Raw genomic sequence first — 16,083 nt, forward strand, 5'->3', positions numbered from 1 at the left:
TCTGCTACCTGCCTCTGTGTGTCTGTCTGTCCTCCTGGGTCTCTGACAGTACCCAGGCTCCTTTTTGGCTGCAAATCCCACATGTTGTCATTAGCCGGCATTTGCCTCCGGACAGGTTGTGTTGGTTTGCACCATGATGAAAGCATGCACTGTGTCCACCCTCCGTGCCTCTGCCTGCCATGTGTCTGCCAGCGTGGCCTCTGTGCTAGCCGGATGCTCAGGCTGGGGTCTGAGGGTGGTGCCTCCCTCACTCCCATCCTTCCCTTCTTGGTTGTAGGAACATGGCTGTCCTGGCATCTGTGTTGTGTTGTGGCCGCCTAATACATACGTCACATTTGTTTGCCACATCCCAGGCCCTCCACAGCCATGCTCTACTATGCCACCCACCTCTTTGTTCCCTTTACAAAACACCACTCCACTAGTAATAGGAAGACAAGGGCTGTCCTTGACCAAGCAGGGGCCCTTGAGATTGGAGAAAAGCTCTGACTGCCCCCTGGTGCCCCCTATCCCCACCTGCATGTTGTGGTGGCCCCTGGGGAGGAGCAAAGGCTGAGAGAGGCAGCCATGGGCAGGGTGGGCAGTGGGTGGCACCATCTGTGGCTGTCCTTTGTGCTGGCAGCCAAGCAATCCCTCCATCACTGCAATCCGGCAGCCCTCGTGCTTGGAGTACAAATGAGTTTCTGATGCCCAGTGCCCCCTGCACAAGAGGCAGTAACTAGGGGCCTGGGAGAAGAAGGGAGAAATCTGGAAATTCATTTCTGTTTGTTCTAGCCCCTCTGAATAGGCTGCCGCCCCATCCAGCTGCAGCAGATGTGTGCTGGGCTACCACTTTAGGGGCATTTTTGCCACAGTTTCTGAGCAGACTCATGCTCAGGGTGGGGTCTCCCCTCTCTGGTATCCCCTCCCTGTGCAGGTGGTGGCAAGGTAAGCCCCACACAAAGGGACAGGGTACATCTTTAAAGACACAGCTTGCCCATTGACACCTCTTCTTGGAGGGAGGGCCAGGTGCCTTCTTGGGAGGGCGCACAGGCTGGATTTCAGCCCTGCTTGCCTTTGAGCACCGCACAAGCCAAGCAACATACCCAGAGCAGCCCTGGAAGGACCCCTTCCCCCCCGCCCCGCCCCATTCCCCTCAAGAACCACTGCCCTTCCTTTGCCTTCGGCCCCTGGAACGTGGGCACCTCCTTCACAGCCAGCTCACAGCAAGACTAGATGGATGGGGTTCTCCTGCTGGTCCTAAAAGCTGCCTCCCGACCCCTGCCCACCCACTGTACTCTCCTGATAGAACTTGCCTGGACTATGAGCAGGGGCAGAGCTTGGCAGGGTCTGAGAGGGTCCCAGCCCTGCTTCTCAGGGCCTCAGGCTGATGGGGGACCCCATCTGGGATCTGGGCAATGTGAAGTGGCAGCCCTGTGCAGCTGCTCCTGGACATCACGTGTCTAGGTGTCTTCCCGCAGTGCTGGGAGAACATGGTGAAGGGTGTGATTCAGGCGAGGCCTGAGGGGTCCTCATTGAATGGAGGGGCTGGAGACCATGGCCACTGGGAGTTTTGCCTTCTGGAGGGTTTCATCTCCTCCCCTACCTTCTGGTCCAACCTCACGCCCCACCACCAGTGCCTGGGGCAAGGGCACCATCTATGTCTCTGCCCCTCTCTGACGGTGGTTACTGTGAGCAAGTGACTTTGCTTGCCTGAGCCTGTCTGCTCACGTCCAGGATGGGGATAATAGCTGCTGTCCTGGATCATGTTGGGCAGATTCGTGAAAAGTATGCAGAAGCGTGTTGTACAGCATCCAGATGGAAGACCCTGGAAAGGAGGAGATGGGCTCTGCATCCGGCCCAGTGCCTGAGCAGTCCTGGTTCAAAAGGCCCCTGGTTCAACTTGACCCAGTTGAGTACTTCCAGCACTATCAGATCAGTCTGGCCAAAGCGCTCATGGCAGGAGTGGGGCATTGGCTGGGCGTGGTCACCCCCTTTTGCTTCCGTACAGTCTCAGCAGTTCCCCCATCAAGGCCCTGGGAGGAAGACAGGGCAAGAGTCTACTCCTCTTCTCCAGCAAGTAAACTGAGGCCCAGAGAGGGTCTCTGAGCTCCTCAAGGTCACACAGCAAGGTGGTGACAGACCACGCTTCCCGACTCCCTCCCCAAGTCTCAGCTCTGTCATGCACTTTGGAAGGACTGGCCAGACACACTGAACCTGAGGGTAGTTTTGGCCTCTGGTGGCCACGTTGGGACAGTGAAGAATGAAAGAAAATCATGCTCTCCCCATACCACACCACCTCCTGCACCAGATTAATTAATTCCAGCTGCTTTTCTCTTTGCTTTTAAGGCTTCTCTCTCTAAGCCTGGATGTGGAAGTTCTCCTGTGCCTTTGGTGCCCCTAGGAGACTCCAGCTTAGCCCCTCTACCCTGGGCCACTCTCTGGCCTGGAAATCCTTTGTCCTGCCAAATGTTTGTGCCCAGCGGTGCAGGGGCCGATCGCAGATCTGACCAGAAGTCGTGTGCGTACAGGCTCAGCTCTCAGTGAGAGGGCACTTTGCGGGGAGGAGCTTCAGGGAGAACCCTGCAGGCACTCCTGGGGTGTCAGCAGGCTCGGGAAGCCTCTGGATTTTAAACCTTGTGATTTGTGGCTCCACCCATGGGAGAAGCCATTTTGAACTGATTGTCCAGAGACCGAGGGGGTGAGCTTCACTGAGAAGTCTGGGGGTGGCCAGCACTTCCAAACCTCCCCCCACATAAGGTCTGTATATGGGCCCGTCTTTCCCTCTCCCGTCTCCCCTTGGCACCATCTCTGCTGTCGGCTCCATTGTTTTGACTCTCCTCTTTGCCATTAAAATCTGCCCCCCTCTGATCTACTCTTGCTTTTCGGTCCTCCTTTGGTAGTGTTAGTCCCACTTTACAGGTGAGAACACTGAGGCCTCCTGAGCAGGCTTAGTGACTCTCCTGGTGTCACACAAAGGTGAGAGCAAAGCCAGTGTTGATAACACCCAGTCTCTGAGGGTGAGGGGGAGTCGGCATGGCAGGGCGTGGTGGCCAAGGTGCCCACTGACCATCCTGTCCTTCCTTGCAGCACTGCTGTCCTCCTGGTGCGAGGAGCTCGGCCGCCTGCTGCTTCTCCGACATCAGAAGAGCCGCCAGAGCGATCCCCCCGGGAAACTCCCCATGCAGCCCCCCCTCAACTCCATGAGCTCCATGAAACCTACTCTGTCGCACAGGTGAGTGGGTGTGTGCCACTGGGCGGGGCTGCTTGGGTGAGCACTGGGCAGTCTGCCCCAGGGCCCCTAGATCTCCTTGGAAAGGCCCCTGAGATAGAAGAACTGGGGTGGGGGCCTCTGACCAGCTGTGGGGATGACCTTTTCTAAAATACAGTTGTTTAAATCCTTGGGAGAGTACTGTTTCCCGCATCAAAACAGAGCTTGAAAGTGCTGGGCTTACCCAGCCTGACTGCTCTGTACTTCGCTGGAGGCCGTCTCTTTAGGTTCTAGACTTTGGGCAGAAAGTTAGCATTCCTGAACTCAGGGCCTTCCCTCTTTCCTGCGTAGGCTCTGGGGCAAACCCAGAGGAATCGGGGCTGGAATGGGCTCAGAAAGGTCACAGGGCCAGTGGTCCCACCCCAAGACAGGGACAGAGCCAGCCCAGACTAACCAGGCTGTAGCCAGGTGAGGCTGGGCCACCAGAAACCCAGGGTCATAGCGGGAACAGGTTTGCCAGAGGCTGCCAGGCACCAAGGGATTGGCCAGTCCACCCTGCACCAGCCTCAGAAGGAGCACATGGTCAGGACTGGCAGTTCCCTCGGTTAATTATCTCACAGGTCCCTTGCTTAGCTGGGGACACGCTCTCTGAGCGCTGTACGTGCTGACCCCGGAACAGCAGGGCCTATCCTCCTGTGTGGTCTCCCTGTGTTGGTACCTGCTGATGGCCAGCAGGGGCATGTGCAGTCAGAGCTCGGCTCTCACTACTCAGCCTGACTGAGGCACCCGCAGCCAGAGCACCATCAAGGCACTGCCAGGAAGTCAGGTGTTGGCCCTACTTTGTAAATTGAATTAGAGGGTGTTGCAGCCAGAGGGACCTCAGAGCTCCTGGAGCCCAGTCCCCTGCCTGAGCAGGATGGCCCTGATGTGGGGCTCCCTGCCTCGATCAGAAGCACTTTTCAGGACAGCAAGCCCAGCATCGCCACCCAGGGTCACTGCCTCGGCACACCCTCGGTCAGGCCCAGGACAGCTCTGACTCTTAGAAGAGGCCCCCATGGGTGTTTCTCAGAGGGACGTTGGCATTCGGGCAGGTTAGTTTCTCACAGTGCAGGACTTTGCAGGGCATTTATGCCTTGGTCCCCGCCCACTCAATTCTTCCCATGCCCCCCAGGTGTTGCAAAAGTACCCTTGCACATTTAAGGGGGTGGGGTTTTCACCTGTGGTTAAGAACCACTGCTCTAGAGAGGCAAAACCCAGCTCTGTCTACCTCCCACCCCTTGCCCCTGGCTCAGCTAAAAGCTGCAGGTCTTCTCCATCTGAACTGCTGCCTGGCCACTGAGCACAGGCTGCAGCTGGATGCAACCTAACCTACCTACTTTTTATTGACTCTTGTTACGTTTTAGCTCATTAACTCTCCGTCCTGCCAGAATCATCCTGCCTCTTATCATCCCAAGTCTTGTGTCCTTCGCAGCCTTGTCTCCTCCAAGTCGTTTCAGTAAAGCTGTTGCTGATGGTGGCCAGGGCCCCTGCAGCCTCCACTAGATATCTGCCTCAGACCTGCTTGGCCATGACCACTGGGGCCACAGAGTGCCACAGATCTGGACCATGGCCAGCCCTTTGCCAGGTCTTTGCTGAGTTGAGTTAAAGGCGTGAGACTGTTGGGTCCTGGGGTTAACACATGAAGGGTGGCTGTGCTCCAGGAGCTGAATCACCCTAGTTGGGGAAATAAAACTCAGTGAGGCAAGACTGGGAGCTGGCAGATGGAGGCAATGATAGGGTTGGATGACAGGTGGCTTGCCCTCAGGTTCAGAAGGAAGAAGGTGGCTAGCTGACTGTCAGGAGGCTGCCCAGAGGACAGCCTTGACCTTGAAGGACTTGAGCTGGGAGCTGGGCAAGTGCATTCTATGAGTTCAAACTGGCTTTCCCAAGAAGTGCTATGGGCTAAAGAGCCATTGGCTGGTACCCAGTGCCCTGCCACCTCTGCCACCACCATTGATTCAACTCCCTGTCACACAGCGGTAGAAGGGTAGAGAATGCAAAACAGGCAGCTGTCAGAGAAGGGAGAGCTTTTTCTCTGGAGACTCATTAAGTATTGATGGATGACCGGGTGGTTCCATGGAATGCGCCCTCCTCATGGAGCACAGTGAAGTGGCGAGCATTCTGGACAATACGTCCCACCATGAATGGCAGAACTGGAAAGGAAAGTGGGCCCAGAGCAGGACAGTGACTTGCCCAAGAACACATAGCCAGTAAGGGACAGGGCACAGCACTGAGTCACACTCAGTGCTCTGTGCTTCACCCTGCTGCTGACCATTCAGGATCAGTGAGGTGGTATCTGGTTGTTGACCCAATTTTAATGCACACTTCATCCTATTTCCCATTTTATAGTGGGGCAGTTGAGATCAGAAAGAAGTGTCATCAGTTGAACAAGGACCAAGCCACTCCCTTCAGGCCCAGGCATGTTCCAAGGGCACACTGTGACCAGTGATTCCAGGTTGGCCAGTCTCTACTTGTAACTTCATGAATTTCCCCAATGGGGAAATCCCTCATTTCCAGGGAAACTCGAATGGGGTCCATTACCTTTTAAGGGCCTCATGTAATTTCCCAAACAGGAAGGAAAGAAAGGGGAAGAGAAAGTCAACTACTTTCACAGATTGGAAACTATTCCAATTGTCATCCACCATAATGTCATTGAATGACTTGCCTTTTCATTAAGGAAACTTTTAGCCAGGATGAGCTTGGGGACCCTGGGATGTTCAGGATTTGGTGCTCAGAGGTGCACGACTGTTCAAGACTCAAGCGTCCTTGTCTGAAGGCTCTGAGGACAAGCAGACAGGAAGAGGTGAGGGAGCCCGGAAGTGTGAAGCTCCTGGCTTTCTCTGAGGGCCCTGTGACTCTCATGTTTCTGTAGCTCAGGCTTCGTGGTCACGTCCCCTGCCAGCAATGGGGGCTGGCACCACAGCACCAGGCTGTGAGTCGGGGCCTGTGCCTCCAAGCAAGACCAGTGAGCACATGGTGGAGCTCGGAATCGTGAGTGAGATGTCAGGAAAGGGTCAGGCTGCTGCAGCCCGAGACAGTTTCTGAGGGTGCTGGTGCACAGAGGAATCTGGAGTACCCCCACGTTTGGATAGAACCTCATGGTTTGTGAAGCAGTCTTTGGACTCGCACCCTGTGTGGTCCTGACCACTGAGCTGAAGGTGGGTGCTGTCCTCTCCACTTCACAGAGGTGCACAGAGCGCCACATAGGAAAAGGGAGGCCAGGGGAGGCCAGCCCAGGGCAGCAAGGGGCCTTGGGCCATTGGCCAGGCAGCAGGACCCTTTCACAATCCCTGCAGTGACCTGGACTTAATGCCAATAAATATTTCCGCCTTCCTCTCCCAGATTTTTAATGAGTGGTTAAAAAAGCCATTTGTGATCACCACATTGCCTGTATACAAATCAGTGCTGCAAAGGTAATTAAAAGCCTAATAAATCTTGTTTATACTCTTAATTTGATCACAATCGGAGCCCGCTAGAGCTGGGGGAGACTCCAAGACTGAAGGGTGCCACCATTTTCTCGGGAGGGATTTGTGGCCCCCAAAGGAGAGGTTCCTGGTAGGGGGCCCTCATGCTCCCCTGGATCCACCTGGATGGGGCCCTTGTGTGCCACTCAATCCTGGGGCGGAGGGCCTGGTGCTTCCCTCTCTGCAGCATGTTTGACAGGTCCTGGAGCCTGGCTGATGGGCCTCAAGTTTCATCCCTGCCATTTTCTAGCTGGATAACTTTGGGCAGTTTCATAACCTCTCTGTGCCTCATTTCCTCATCTGTACAAGTGGAACAGCAGTGCAGGACTTACAATGTGCTCATCACCAGGTCCAGGGAGCCCCATGGACCAGTAATTATTCCCTGTCCCTCAGCCTGGTGCCATCAGACTCTGATGTGCTCATTGATAGTCAGCTAGCAAAGAAGAGGTCCATCAAAACTGACCGCCAGTCTTCTCCTTTCCTTGGTCACATCACACCACCTTCACTGCTTTCATTTTTAGATTTTTTTTTCATAGCTGTACCTGAAGTTCAGCTTGTAATAGATGCTTTTTCTTGCACCCAGAAAATGAAAAAAAAAAAGCAACAAGAGGGGGATTGAAGGACCCATAAATCCTGCTCCATCATTCCAGATTGCCCAGATGCAGGATCTTTTCCTTTCCTCCTTCCTACTGAAAAAATTTAAAATCCTTTAATATGCAGTTTAACTGCACAAGTTCCTTTCTATGTTTCACCGCAGGGAGGGGAGGAAGCAGGCCCCAGTCGTTGTGATGATGGAGAGCACTGTTAATGGCTCCCCTAAACTAAAGAGGGTGAGAGCTTCAGCTCCTCACCAGCTTGGTGTTCCTTAGTGGTTACACTGCAGCCTTGCACAGAGACAGGACCAGTATAGCCAGGTCAGGGAAATCGATTAGGGTCCAACAATACCCTCGATAGGAATTTGTTATTTCTCACAAATAAAGTGGGAGAAGTACAAGGGAAGAAATAACTCAGCCCTCCCCTCCTCTTCCCTCCGTGGATGTCTGTGTAGACACTGCCACAGGAGGTGCCCAGGAACCAGGAACCATCATTCCCTCTTTCTGGACTTTACTCATTTTCCCACATTTAGCAAACATCAGTCAGCGCCCATGGAACTGGCAAACAGACGTGTAAACTGTCCACTATAACTACAGTGCGGAGAGCTCTTTATAAAAGGTTTGAAAAAATACTGATGACACAGAGGGAAATGCCCTTGGTTCTGCTTAGGAGAGTCACGAAAGGGACTATCAAGGCTGGGCTTTAAAGGACTTCACTAGATAGAGAAGGGAAGGCAGAGGAACGCTGAGGAAAGTTTCAAGGCTTGGAAAGTATGTTCAACAGGCAGGAATGATAATAACACTCCCTCCCATTGATAACATATTTACAAAACTTCTAAGTACCATCATTGTATCATCAAGTAAATCTAGGACCTACACTGCAGTCAGGCTGGAGAAATGGAGAGAAAAGTGTAAGCACAGTTGAGCAGGAGTCTGCCAAGCACCACACTCAGTTTTACCTGTGTTCATGTATTTCATCCTAGAAGAGTGTTACTCCCACTCTACAGATGAGAAAGCTGAGGCTGACTTAAGTAATGTGTCCCAGGTCAGTGGCAGAGCCAAGGTTTGACCCAGAGAGTTTAGGTTCAGAGCCCAGATAGTCCACCACTATCCTTCAAGGCCTCCCTCTGCTATTTGAATATTAGCCTCAAAAATATGTGGTCAGAATCCCTAAATATTTGCTGATATACTCAGTCCAGGCTAAAGCTATGATTTGATGTATAAAGTGTTTTTTTCCTGGGACACCATTTGCGTTTTCTCTTTGAGACCAAACTTTACATATCCTCTGTCCCTTCATGCTGTGTGGCTTCCCCAAGAACCCCCAGGAAGCTGTGCCCCTTCTTGGAATCCTTGAGTATTTCTAGACTGCCTTCGTCGTGTGCGCTCCCTTGCATCATCGCCATCATTGTATGCAGAAGCACGGCCTTACCGGATCCTTAGCTCCCTGGCACAGTAGGATGTGGTCAGGCCAACCTGCCAACCTGTCAACCTTGCCCCGATGAGCTCTGGGACCCTGTGAGCCTTAGCACCTAAGAGATGCATCTGTTGAGCCCGCTTAAAGGGATTAAGTGAGTTCGTAGGAGAAAGTCACTTCACATAGTTCCTTGCATCTAGGAACCGCTTGATAAATCGTAACAACAGCAGCTAGCAATTTAGGGTGCACGAGGCATGCTGGACATGGTCATTTTGCCATACACGTGTGAACTCAATTAGTCCTCATGCCAACTCTCTGAGAGAGGGCCTGTCATCACCCCGTTTTACAGCTGAGAACACTGAGGCATAGAGAGAGGGAGTAGCTGCTTCATTGGCTTCACTGTGCCCCTCTCCCTGGAGGCAGGACCAACCACTTGCTGGGTGCCGGTACCCATGTCATCACAAGCACACTAGAGGTGATGGGCAGTCAGGCTAAGGCATAGACATGTCCATTCACTCTCAGGCATCCCTCTGAGAGAGAGCACCAGGAGGGTGTTTCTCCCTGGCACTTTGGTTATCAAAGGCTTCCTGAGCCCTGCAAGTACGTGAAGACATCCTGCCAGGCACAGGGAGCCTGAGAACTCAGAGCTCCTGGGCAGAAGGGAAAAGGCAGGAGGGCTCTCACTCAGGCCCCAGGAATGTGAGGAACAAGGAGAACTCAGGCCAGTGGACGTGGCAAGGGCTTCCTGCAGGAGGTGGCCTTTAGAGGAGGAGCCTGGAAAGAATGAGTGGCAATTTTCGGGGTAGAGACAAAGCATCGCAGGCTGAGAAGAGGCACAGAGATGGGAAAGCAGCTGCCCCCATGTTAGGAGGCACTTGGCAGGCAGAACACTGCTGAGATTCTAAGTGGCTTCCGGCCCTGGTGCCTCTGGAGGTGGAAGAGGGTTCCTGGGGCAGTTTTGGCTGGGCAAGACTGTGGCTCGGGGAAGCTTGGGGCATGAGACCAGGCTATGCTGGATTGAGGGTGTGCAGAGCTGGGCAAGATTACTGAGTGGGTTCTCAGATCTTAGGGGCTCTGGCCTCCCTCTGAACTGCAACCAGGTATGGATTGGAGGGAAGTGGTTCCCACTGGGCAGTCCTGAAATGCCAGGGACCTCTGACCTGAGCTGAGCACTTCTGCTCGTTAAATAGTACTTGCCAGAGGAGGGAAGGAACCTCAGGACACCCCCTGCAGCCCCCTAGGCCTTCTCTTCATCACCCTAGGCCTCCTCCCACCCTGGTAGGACCCATGAGCATGGCTTGTCCTTGATCCTCAGGCACAGGGAGTTACGCTACTCCCCGATGGCAGAATCTGAGTCTGGGCAGAGGTGCTGGCAGGGCTGACTGCCACTGTGGGCCTGTGGGAGTGAGAGCCTTTGCTGCAACAGCAGGAGCTGTCTCCCCAGGAGATGAGTCACAGTCGTGTTGGTGCGACTGCCACTTCTGCTTCTGCAGCAGGTTTGAGTGGGGGCGAGCAAGTCCCTGAGATCTCCCTTACATGTGTGTGCCTGTCTCTTCCCGGGCGTGTGCACAGCAACATGCCAACAAGACCCCTGTGCATGCACATCTACATGTTCCCCATAGACACTTGTGTGCACCAGGTGTGCACCTGGGCTTTGGGGTCAGCCTTCCAGCCAGACGGCAGGATGCCCAGTTTGGGAAAGTTGGTTAAGTTTGCTTCTCACCAAGTTTGGGGTGGAGGGGACGAAACAGGAAGGAGCCGGTTTCCGCCCACAAGGCCCACCCACGGAGCTGCAGGGCAGTCGGGAGCTTGTTTTTGGGCCTGTGTAGTATCCTAGCTCACTGGGGCCTCCCCACCTGGGGTGGTGAGGCAGCAGCTGCCGGCCCCCTGGGCTCAGGCAGGGCCCTGCCGGGCTCCGGGGACTCCCAGGGGGCTTTACTTCCTGAGGCTGCCAGGTGTGTTCTGAAAGGACATGAACCTCAGGCAGAACCCTGGCACCAGTGTGAAGGGTTGATGGGAGCTTTTGGGGAGAGGAGATAGACTGAGGCTTGTACTTTAAGTTGCTGGGGGGTCCTGTGTTCAATCCAGCCACACCAAGGACAAGGTCCCCACAGGAGAGTGCATGTCCAGGGGTCTCCTCTTTGTTCTTTAAAACTGTAGCCTGCAGGGCCTCCCTGTGAGACTCTTGTGTGCCAGCCTGGGACTAGGCAGTGCCCCAGGTCTCCAGTGACCTCCCCAGGAGAGCAGAGGTTCTTCCAGCCCAGCTACGTTGAGATGCAGACTCATTGCTTACTTTCTTGGGCTTCTTGGCCCCACCCAAGTTCTCTGGGCTCCCAGGTCTTCAGTCAGCCTCCTAGATGCAGAGAGGATGAGCCATCTGTCACTTTTGACCTATATACCTGGCCTTGCCCCCTTTCCCCTAACCCATGTCATGTCTGGCCCGCAGAGGAGGGCTGGGTTCCCAGAGGACAGCTCCTCTCCCCTCAGAAATCGTGAGTAATGCTGAAGTCCATGTCATTTTCCAGTTGATGAAGTCTTTTTTGTCTGCATTCTCTTCTTTGATCCACATCAAACTTACATTCCTGAGGCCTGTGTTGTTCAGACTGACTCGACAGAGACCTACAGTAAATACACATATGACACTGAAACCCAGGGCACACATCTACTTGTATATAAAATCAAGACAGAAGTTCAAGGAATATATTCATCCTTACTATGTGCTCACACTTGATCACTTTCTGTTTTATTCCCTCCTTTTCCCCTCATGCTAGTTCAATGTCATGACCCGCTCATGTTTCATGACCGGCTGTTTGGAAACACTGAGAGAGTAGAGCAGGGGATGCCATTCTTATGCTTGTTTTACAGATGAGGAAACTGAGTGCAGGCAGGCTCAGGGACTTGCACCAGGGCCCTGAGCCATGGAGGGGTGGGTCCAGGACTTGTATCCAGGGTGCCAAAAAGAAGCCAGGGTAAGAGGAAAAGGGAGGTGGGGTGGAGTTGCCCTTCTCTAAGGGAGTTGGGCCAGGTCCTCTAGTGTGGTGACTTCTGAGCAGAGACAGGAAGGAAGCCAGAGGCTGGCCAGGCAGAGAACATGCTCAGGCAGGGGGAGAGCAAGCATGGGCAGACAGTGACATGGTCCTGCCCTGCAGTCTGACTGCCTCTGCGGGGCGACCACCTGACTTGACCAGCACTGCCAAGGGCTTCACCCAGCAAGGAGCAGGGCACAAGACTCAGACCCCTGGCCCCCTCTCCCTGCCTGTCCTGCAGGAAGTCTTGACCTCTGGGCTGGCTCCCAGCACCTCCACTCCCAGTCACCCCGGCCTCCAGGGCTTCTCGGCTAGGGTACAAGTTCACAAGGCCTGAGTGGGAGCTTTTGCCTTCTGCTAACTTCCTGTGATGAAGGCACAGCCAGACAGAGGCATGAGGTGCCTTCCTACCACACTACCCTCCTCCAGAGTCCCCTTCCTCCCTCCTACCACCTCTCTTACCCTGATACCCAGCTGGGCTGCCTTGCAGGCCTCACCCCCATCGGGGTGCCATGGGCAGAGGTAGTAGCACAGATGTGGGCACTCTGCTTTTTGGCTTCTCCTGGGGCTGTGTCTGGGTGAGAGGTGCCGAGAGTCAAGCAGGACTGGCTCCAGGGGCGAGGCAGCCCCAGCCTCGTATTCCTGAGGGCTGGGACCCCTGATGGGTTCTTCCTGCTGTCACCCTGCTGGCCTCTTCTCAAGCTTGTGGCCCTGCTCTTCTCCCTGGGGTCTGCTGGACCTCACTCTCCACCTGTACCACGGCCACTAATAGGAAGCCATTATTGAGCACTTACTATGTGCAGGGCAGGGCATTAGGCCTAAGGTTGAGTCCCTGCTTCTGATGCTTGAGGGCTCTTGAGGAGAGGTCACCAAACAAGGTGGGTACTACTGGGCCTGGCAAGAAGAGTGGGGACAGTGGGGGACCCGCTGGGAGAGCTGAGAGCCAAGGTGGGCAGCACAGCTGGGTGGGATTAGCCAACATGGTCGGTTATTCTAAAGTGTGCATTCAGACTTCAGCTTGTGAACACTGGAAGCCACTGCAGGTCTGTGACTGTGCAAAGTGTCTTAGGGGATTTGAGGGGGATTGGCTTGGTGGAACGAGAGATTGGGTTGGGAGCAGAGGAGGCAGCGTGGCAGGTAGGCCTGTACCTGTGATCCAGAGTCAAGATGGAAGAGTGACGTAAGGAAGCTCCTTGCAAAGGCCAGATCGGCTGGGCTGGGCCGCCAGCCTGCTATGCGGGCTCCTGAGGAAGGGGGGAAGAGCCGGACTCGGATTGGGGCCCTTCCTGCCTTTTCTGAGAAGGGCCTGGGAAGTCCTGTGGAAGCTGGGGTGGGGAAACAAGAGCTCTTTCTGGAGAGCCGTTTGGGGTCAGAGCAAGGTGGAAAGAGGAGCTTAGGTTGCACCTGTGGGTCTCTCTTCTTCCTCCACAGCATGGCCTGTGGACTTTGGCCTAAGGTGAGACAGACAGCTACAGGGGTGGCACCTCCACAGTGCTGAGGGGAGAGATGGTCATTTTTGCGCAGTCTGTCACCATGCGAGGCACACCTATTCTGCCTCGGACACTGTGCCAGTCTCAGGGGATCCAGAACTTACTGAGATGGGGATGCCATAGCTTGGCTGGGAGCCAGGGAGTGTGGTGGGGTGATGGGGTTTGCCTCCGTCTCAGCCCATGGCTGCAGCCTCTGAGGACCCCCCTCTGTCTCCCTCCACAGTGATGGGTCATTCCCCTATGACTCTGTCCCTTGGCAGCAGAACACCAACCAGCCTCCCGGCTCCCTCTCCGTGGTCACCACGGTTTGGGGAGTGACCAACACATCCCAGAGCCAGGTAAGAACCTGTCCTGCCCCCAACGAGAGCCCCTCCCAGGCTCTGGGGCCCTTGGGTCACCAAGCCATGCCGCCCCTCCTTGCTCTCCCAGGCTCTACTCAGTTGGAAAGACCAGTTTTCAGGGCACACCCAACTGTGGACACACCTTCCCCCAGGACAGGCCTACACCTGCCTCAGGAGGGCAGCAGCTGGCTCCTGTGCACTGACCCCATCCTAAGGCCTTTCTGGCGGAACAGCTTTCGTCTGACAGGCAGCAAGGGGTTCTTCCCCAGCCCACATTTACTTTGATTGGATGAACAGGAGAACTTCCCGGGTGTTATTGGCCTCAGGGCTCCAACATCTGAGGTCTTTGACCCTGGACAGCCTGGGTTAGATTTCAATAAAATGTTGAACCTTAAACTTGTGACAAATCCCTCTCCACACCCCTAGTCAACCCTGCCTCCCGCTCTCATTCCTTTCTCTCCCCTCTGCCATGGCCACATGGAAGGCTCAGGGCTGGTTGCCACCCTGGAGAGAACGATTGGGCTTACCTGTGGTCCCGGGCACAGAGGCCCCTTGGCCAGGATCCTGCTGCCCTCCAGAGCTGGCAAGTTGGGCTTCTCTTTGCCCTCACAGAGCAGAGCCTCTGTGTGTCTTGACCTTCTGGGTATCCAGGCCCCTTTGTGGGGTAGAGGAGCTGAAAATTCCAGTGCTGCCACCTGCTGCCTGGTGCAGGACCAGCCCTACCTCATTCCATCACAGGCTGAGGTCTCATTTCTTAGGCTGCCTTCTTCCAGGCTTGGGTAACACCCTTCTAATCATTTGTATACTCTGGGAACAGTTAATGCCCTCCATTTTTCTCCTCCTTTTCCTCTTTTGTCCTCCCCTCTATTTCACTGTTTCTCCACCCCTGCCCCCATTTCTCCTTTTTCCTCTCCATGCCACCTGGGGTACCCACTTGGTTGACAATCTCTGTTCCCACAGGTCCTTGGGAACCCTATGGCCAATGCCAACAACCCCATGAATCCAGGCGGCAACCCCATGGCGTCAGGCATGACCACCAGCAACCCCGGCCTCAACTCCCCACAGTTTGCTGGGCAGCAGCAGCAGTTCTCAGCCAAGGCTGGCCCTGCTCAGCCCTACATCCAGCAGGGAATGTATGGCCGGCCCAACTACCCTGGCAGCGGGGGCTTCGGGGCCAGGTGAGCAGGCTGTCAGGGGGCAACAGCCTTGAGAAGTGGTACGTGAGCCATGCCCTTCCCCTCCAGCCAGGAGAAGAGTCAAATTTAAGTCCTAGCGCCATGCTTCCTGGCCTGGGACATGGGTGAGCCCTGCTGGCACTTCTCTCATCCTCAATTGTCCTATCGGTTGAAGGGACGCAGTCATCCCCCATTTTCAAGGCTGGTCTGTGGGTCAGACACTGCAGCAGCTGGGTGACAGCCGTCAGGCCCATGATGATGGAAGGACTATATTCGCATTCCTCAGAATGAATGGCCCTCCTCTGCCTCGTGTCTTTCTAATTTGGAAGCCATTGAGAGAGCTGGACCAGGGGATTTGCAGAGCAGCTCTAGATGGGGTGGAGGAAGACCACCCTGCCCTGCTGGTTACAGGGGCAGAACTGTGTGAGGCGGGGAAGCCCTTGGTTCAAGAGTAAGGGAGAAAGGGGCGAGGAATCCCAGGAAGGCACTCCAGGGATGTGGGGCAGGACAGAGGTGCCCCATCCTTCCTCTTGCCTCCCCACCCTGCTCTAAGACTGCCTCCTTGGCCTCACCCATCCCAGCTCCTGGAGATGACCACAGTCCTGCCAGATGGCAGTGCAGTAAGGTCTTGTCCTTAAACACAGCTGCCAGACACACCTGAAGCTGCATCCCCAGCCTGCCATCTACCATTGGAGTTGCTCAGGTTCTCTGAGGCTCAGTGTTCTCCTCCAGAAGATGAGGCTGGGGGCAGCCGCGGTGCAGTGATCTTGTGCACGTGTGTGAGCTCCAGCCGGCACCCAGCCAGTGCTCTAAAACCACAGCAGCTTAGTGGTCACTAAGTGGCACAAAAGGCGCCAACCCACAGGAGGCCCCTGTCCCCTCTGTGCTCTGAGTCTGGACACCTGCCCATCTGTGAGCTAAGGGCAAGAGGGCCTGGATGGGCCCTGTCCTCCTTCCCAGCCCAGGGTTTGTCATGGGTTCATCTTTAGATTCAGGCAGTATCTAACTCTTCCTTCTCTCCCTCACAGCTACCCTGGGGGTCCTAATGCCCCTGCAGGCATGGGCATCCCTCCACACACCAGGCCACCTGCTGACTTCACTCAGCCAGCAGCTGCCGCTGCGGCAGCTGCAGTAGCAGCAGCAGCAGCCACAGCCACAGCCACAGCCACAGCCACTGTGGCAGCCTTGCAGGAGACACAGAACAAGGATATAAACCAGTATGGACCGGTAAGGGCCTGCTCTCCTGGTCTAGCCTCGCCCAGGCAGATAGCTCCAGGGAATCAGAATTGGGGTGTTGGTACCTGTGGGGCCCTGTGTACTGGGGGGGAGCTGATGGTGTCAGGGTGCGTTTGGG

At 55.1% G+C, this 16,083-nt stretch overlaps 1 protein-coding gene across 40 annotated transcripts in view; it reads left to right on the top strand.

Annotated features, from left to right (window-relative positions):
• ZMIZ1 (zinc finger MIZ-type containing 1) overlaps positions 1-16,083 on the top strand; it is a 238,649-nt gene that overhangs the window by 199,607 nt on the left and 22,959 nt on the right. For 39 of the 40 annotated variants that reach the window (XR_011423454.1, XR_011423455.1, XR_011423446.1 and 36 more), the window contains 4 exons: positions 3,067-3,211; positions 13,437-13,551; positions 14,515-14,732; positions 15,758-15,956. Coding sequence is in view for 35 of the 40 variants with exons in the window: in XM_005602517.4 (XP_005602574.1) it covers positions 3,067-3,211; positions 13,437-13,551; positions 14,515-14,732; positions 15,758-15,956 (677 nt within the window). In the remaining 5 variants the exon portion in view is untranslated. Of the gene's footprint in view, positions 1-2,935; positions 2,956-3,066; positions 3,212-13,436; positions 13,552-14,514; positions 14,733-15,757; positions 15,957-16,083 lie in introns of those variants that run through there. The other variant, XM_005602522.4, reaches the window with a different exon arrangement.

Source organism: Equus caballus, chromosome 1 (genome assembly GCF_041296265.1).
Source record: "Equus caballus isolate H_3958 breed thoroughbred chromosome 1, TB-T2T, whole genome shotgun sequence".
Lineage (NCBI taxonomy): Eukaryota > Metazoa > Chordata > Mammalia > Perissodactyla > Equidae > Equus > Equus caballus.